General features: G+C 37.0%; 1 protein-coding gene across 1 annotated transcript; it reads left to right on the plus strand.

The window, feature by feature from the left end:
* Positions 1-2,937: 2,937 nt before the first annotated feature.
* On the plus strand, positions 2,938-6,493 carry LOC108675081 (the record flags this gene model as incomplete). The annotated part of the gene is given in 3 exon segments (XM_018163068.2): positions 2,938-3,138; positions 3,735-3,776; positions 5,084-6,493. Coding segments are annotated over 3 exon segments (834 nt in total), but the record flags the coding sequence as incomplete, so codon positions are not given.
* Between the last annotated feature and the right edge of the window lie 145 nt (positions 6,494-6,638).

Here is a 6,638-nt window from a genome sequence, read left to right on the forward strand (position 1 = left end):
CTACCTAATTAAATTTTAAATACTGTTAGAAGAAAGTAAATGGAATTTTTATAGCAGAACCTACAAATAAACTAATATATATTGAGTACATCGAATATATATTGAATACATCGGCCTTTTTTGTGCTCGGATTTGGCCTATTTTAGGCAACCTGAATTATGTACCACTATGTCCTGGAGAAATACATTTTTTGGTACGCATATGTAGGTACCACTTTGGAGTCAATGTGTTAAGGAACACTGTATAGATTTACACTAAGATCTATGTTTCTGTGGGAGAGTTGAATCAACTGAGCATTTTTTTTCTGCAATGTCCCTTGTGGTATGTTGACAGTCACACATTTATGCAAACTCAATTGCATTCAATTTGAGCCCCAACTACCATGAAATGTATGCTACATGGATTTTATTATCATCCTGAGATTCAATATGGATAATGCTATATTCATTTCTTTTTCTGGAGGCTATGGTAAGGTTGAAACAATTATAGGACTAACCAATAACCTAGATACAGATGAATTTCAAAATAGTCTATTGGCTAATGACTTCCAGGACCTCTTCTGCAGATGTACATAGGATATGTTAGTACATTACTTCCAAAGGAGAGTTGCTGAAGGTATATTTAACTGTCCTTAAGACAAGTCTTGGGACCTTAAAGCTAACAACCCCATGCCTGGACCTGGGAGTGGTAGAGGTAGACTGGACCATAACATGCTTACCAGCCCTAGATCCACTGAGCAAAACAATAGATGCCTTGGCTGTGGCAGCCTAGGCTCTACCATCTGGCCTGATGAGCTCATGTGTCCAAATGACAAACCTAGACTGAGGTAATGGCTACTTGAAGTTGGCTATTCTATAGATACAATAGTGTAGTAATTGCAGCCATACCCATGAAGCCTAATGCCACTCCAATTATGAAGATTTGCTTGCCTATCAAGGGCTTGCCACCTTGAGATGCAACAACTGGATGCTGTGGTCCTCTTGCATGTAATGATTATGCTCTTTCTGTATTGGTTAAGAGTTGTTGACAGAATGTCCAGAGTTGCATTTGTTGGTCTCGCAATTATATCCATTCATAATAGTTATTCTAATGAATTTGGAGATTGTGCTTTGAATTTTTATTATTACTTTCTTTCCCTATAGCATAAGGTACATCAAACATTGCTTTGTTATTTTAGTTGTTGTTCCTTTATGAATTTTTGAGGAGATAAAATGTTGCTTGATGTTTGTTGATGACTTTCTATTCTATTTACTTTTTTACTTTTCAAATTCGGGGTGTGTGATGGGAAATGTTCTTGGGGATTTTGTGATTAATTGCTGGAACATATTGGTGTGAATGATTAAATGTATACCGTCAGAGTAACAAGGGACAGTTTTGGATGTTTTTTTAATAACTTCTAACCATGAAACATTTCATAAGCAAGTTTGGGCACATTTTAAAGCTATTTGCAATGGCCATGGAATGGCATCTCCAAAAAATTCCATATTCTTTTTGTAAGGTGCCAGATGCAAAATAAAAGCCTCCTGAATTACCCCTGGGAAAGGGTAATAAGGGACACTTGAAATAAAACTTAATTTTAATACATTTGAAGCATGCAGAATGTATTCATCCTTTACTAACAGTACTCTGAAGTCCTCTACATTTGTAGATGATGTTGATGTAGAATATATGATATTTTGGTGATTTTTACTTGTTTTTCCTTTACTGATATGATATTCCCATATCCATACATTAGCATATTATTGATGTAATATTGCCATATCCATGGACATGCCATTGAGCATTGACAACAACCTTGTCCACTGCAAGCTTCATATCAGCAGCCATGTAGCATTTGTTCTGTATCTGTAAGCTTACAGGATGGCTTGTAATTTGTCTCTTATACACATCTAGATGTGTATAAGAGACAGGATGATATGTGTCTGGATGTTGTAGGACGATATTTGTGGGAGGAGATAGATTTTCTATAGTAACCGTTATTTTTCCGTTTTCTATGAATATCACGTTTTCTATCAATTTTTTCGAAAAATTCATAGAAGTAAAATGTTTTTATTTTTACATTTTACGTTTGAATGTGAAGTTTCATGATGATCGGATAATAACTTTAGGAGTTATAGGCTATCTCCAATTTAGGTTAGACCGTCCCCTTAAGGTGAATCTCAATAGTCATTCTTAAGGTGGGTCTTATTAGAGTCATTCTTAAGGTGGGTCTCAATAAAGTCATTCTCAAGGTGGGTCTCATTAGAGTCATTCTTAAGGTGGGTCTCATTAAAGTCATTCTTAAGGTGGGTCTCATTAGAGTCATTCTTAAGGTGGGTCTCATTAGTCATTCTTAAGCTGGGTCTCAAGTCTCATTAGAGTCATTCTTAAGGTGGGTCTCATTAGAGTCATTCTTAAGGTAAGCCTCATTAGAGTCACTCTTATGATCTTATTAGCTTATCTAATTTTTATTAGATAAGTAAATCTTTATAAGTTATTGGGGGGTTTGCTGGTCCTGCAAGATCACAGTATATAACAGCCTTCATAAAGTTCTATTAAGATTAATTGCATTTAATTTTATTTTTATGAAAGGACATTAATGCCCATTTCAGAGCTATTGTTACTCATGTACTTATTTCAATGTGTTGAATGGAATTTGTATCAATTGCTGCTGTCAAATGTGTGGACGAGTTGTATGGTGCCTGTGTTGCTGTGTGGTGCTTGTATGGCTCTGTGATCACTTGCTAGGTACACACGTGTACCAACATCCATATTAATAACTTGTGTTGCACACAAGTGCACCATCACACACACAATACATTGAGACATCTTTGACACACTTGGGTGGTCATAGGCGTTTTGCTTTTGGCACGATCGCTCAGAGAGACCTTGAGACACCCAAGTGTCTCAAAATAGCGGTCAATTTTTCTCAGCACACGCACCGCCTCCCCCCCCCAGGTGGCCACCACTGCACCAGCTGTACACAAGACACACATCCAGAAGCTGGTGTGTGTTCACTGTGGGGCGCAGGTCAAGTACCTGCTGAGCCACCTGAGCAAGAGCTTCCGCTGCCAGGTGGCCTACGACATGACCCAGCTGCGGCAGGTGGCACAGCACAGCAAGCGACTCAGGCAGAAATATTACCTCCGTCATCTCAAGGTAATCTTACCTTCAATGTGCAAGGAAAAATTTATCTTTATTGAAAATTTATTGTTTATTATATATTTGTTGGAAGTATGTCATTCAATATATCTTCATTTAGAATGTATCATTCATTATATCTTGATTGAAAATGTATCATTCAGCATATCTTCATTGAAAATGTATCATTTATTATATCTTTATTGTAAACATTTATAATGAAAATATGAATTTGCTTGACATTTTCGTTGCTTGTAAATTTGTCGTGAAGTTGATATTTCTGCAAATTTGTGTTACACTGCAATGATATTAATAAGATCCTTATAGTTATGGTGAATATGGCAACTATTATAGGGATTATGGTGAAAAAAATTTAGGGTAATTTGAACAAAGATTATGGTGGAGACAATGAGCAAAACAGCTATGATAACATTCAATCAATAATAATACGGTATTAATTTAGATGAATATGCAGGAACCATTATGACAATTCTAACATATTAATGATGACATAATTAAACGTGGAACAAGTGATACCAATGACCACAACTGTACACTATCACTCCACCAGCTGCTGGAGACAAAACTCACCCAATTTTTTTGTGTGTTTGCAGAAAAAGAAGAAGCAGCGCGAGGTGTTTGAGATCCTTGAGCCGGTGAGCATATAATTATTTTAATTAATGCTAACTAATTTTTGGTTTAGTTTTAAATGTTTTATTTCAGCAACAAATAACACTGTATTGCTCCTGTTGAGCTCATTGCCTTCACATTTTAGTTTAGGCCTATGAAAAGTTTTCCTGTAGAGGAATATAAGGATTTTTTTAGCTCATGATCAAATGTCTCCCTCAAGACATGAGGTTTTTTAGAATCCAGATCATTTTAAATTCCCTGATGCAGTTAAAATTTTATTCAACATATTTATGGTTATGCAGGTTTCTATGAGACTTTACTGGTCCACTTGAAGGATTAAAAAATAATGTCTAAAAATTCTCTTATCTGCCACTAGGCTTCCTCGTAGTGACATCCACCCATGGCATGTCAGTGTATTGGCTGCATGAAGATCCATTTATTAAATTCATTCAACAAATGATCTAAGGCAAATATTTCAATGGCAAAGTTCTCCCTGTGACACTTCCAGTGCAGTCAATCTTTTTCAATTCCTTTCTAATTAATTGTGTATTATATTAACTAAAGTTGCATGTTTCATCAAACAATGGTAGTAATATATTCATGCCAAAATGCAAAGCAGTCCATGTCATCATAGTGATGAAAAGCACCATGCTAGATAAATATACCATATTGAATTTATTAATGCACTATAGTGCCAATCATAACAGTAACTAATCATCTTGTTATGGAGGAGTGATGTCTGTTGAGTTTTTGCTGTTATGTATTAAGTTCTGCACACAAATTTTTTACAAAGTTTATATACATAGGCAAAGGTTTAAACATACCTGCACGTGTTGCTTGAGAGGAGTGGCCTGAGGGGAAGGTGGGACATCAGCATGTCTGGTGGTGGTGTCCTAAACAAAGCCCAGGATCGTGATACTCGAGAGATCTTATGGTGTATGTGAAATATCAGAATTAAACAATACAGTTTTTATTTTGATAAGAATTTCTCATTGCTAGCCATTGTTTTCATGTTTGGCGCAGCATCTCTTCCAATATCCACTACACCAAACTAAAGTGATTGGTAGGAATGACTTCAGTATGAACTGAGGGATATGTCCATGGCTTTGTCAGGTGTTGCAAGTGTCATATTTGTTTTTTTTTTTTTTTGAAGAAAAGAAGGTAGGGAAATATCTTTACTGTGCTGGAGAGAAGCTGGTAAAAAGCAACTCCTGATGGAACTCCTGATGAAAGCAAATGGAACCCTAGCTAAGAAAATGCATGTAAAAGACCACCTAAGTAATTTTAAAATTTTCATTATGGCTTTTGTTTACCCGAAATGACCTCCCTGTAGGTGAGGCTGCCCCGTCCTGCCAGACAAACCAGAAAGCGGGATGTTGATCGTCCCTCCAGCCCTGGCCGCCATGCTGATGTCCCATCGCCTAATTGCTTTATGACTGAAGAGCCCAGCTTCCCTGGCAGCCCATTGGATGACACTATCTCTCCCAGGCCTATATCAGTGTACTCTACTGAAACAAGTTGCCAATTACTGACTGAAACAAACTTACCTCTCTTGTTGGCTGAGACTAGCTTCTCCCCTCGCAAGCTGTCACTTGACGCTGGCACTGTCACAGCGTCTGGTCCTGCCACAACCAAGGACATCTCCTCGCAAGACTACTTATTAGACGATGATTTGTCCAACTCTTCCAATAATTCCTCTAGCAATGATATGATGTCTTCCCCAAACCCCAGTACCTTCCTTGTCTCTGCTTCTCCCACTGGGGAGGAAGGGATCACAGTCTCTCCCAGCACTTCCCCTTCCAAGCCCAGTGACCAGAACATCACGTGGCACAAGCGTCCCAAGCTCAGCCAAATCATCAAGCTCTCAAAGGCAGGCAAAGAAGAAACTCAAATGGGCCACAACCAACATAACCAGAGCTCTTGATCATTTTTGGCTCATTTCAATTGACCTTTTTGATAATTACACTTAATTACCCATCTGTCATGGATACATGTACCGTCATCAATGCTATTTGTACCTAGTGGTTAGGGAGCAAGAAGTCTCGTCAGTCCCAAAAGGGGTTATATCCAAGCTGTTCATTGCATGTACAAGTCTACTCATAGCAACTATTGTGCATAATTGACTGGACCAGGTCGTCCATGCTACTTATGGGCATTTAAAAATGATGCATGACTATTAATCCTACTTTCTTGAGTATTTTGTATTATGTGTTGTAATCATATATGACATGATCCTATTTCCTATGTATGTTCATACATCTGATTATCATAGGATTAGTACAATGGTACTAATTCTTGTTGAGATATTTGTTGAAGACATTACCAATTCTAGGTAATGTCTTTATCACATATTGGTAATAAATGTTCCAGTGTAGATTATGTTAATCCTCCTCCCATTATAATGTTGTTACATCAAACATTGATGTTGAATGTGAGTCCTTGTTTTTATTTGAAATGTTATTTAAGTTATTAATTTAATGAACTCACTGCCTGGACAATTCATGAATATAAATGAGATGTATTTAATATAACCTAGGTTATGAGCTGGTATCTGTGGAGCTAATGTGAACATGTATCAATTTATTTTTTTTATCCATTTGTGAACATGCATTTTTTTAAACTGCTCTCTGCAATTAAGGAATTAAAATTTTTGTCTTGAACTGCATACACTTCAATGTTTGTTCTCATGTTTCTCTATGATATAAATGTTGACATAGCTATTGTGATATAAAATTTGGAAAGATGCATTCTTTCCTTCTCCTTAGAGTGAAACGTTTTTACTTCTAAAGTTTTTTATAGACAAGTTATAAGGTGGCAGGATCATCCATTCTATTGGTGGCAGGATCATCCGTTCTATTGGTGGCAGGATCATCCGTTCTATTGGTGGC

The sequence above is a fragment of the Hyalella azteca genome, unplaced genomic scaffold (assembly GCF_000764305.2).
Source record: "Hyalella azteca isolate HAZT.00-mixed unplaced genomic scaffold, Hazt_2.0.2 contig6156, whole genome shotgun sequence".
In the NCBI taxonomy this organism is placed as follows: Eukaryota; Metazoa; Arthropoda; class Malacostraca; order Amphipoda; family Hyalellidae; genus Hyalella; species Hyalella azteca.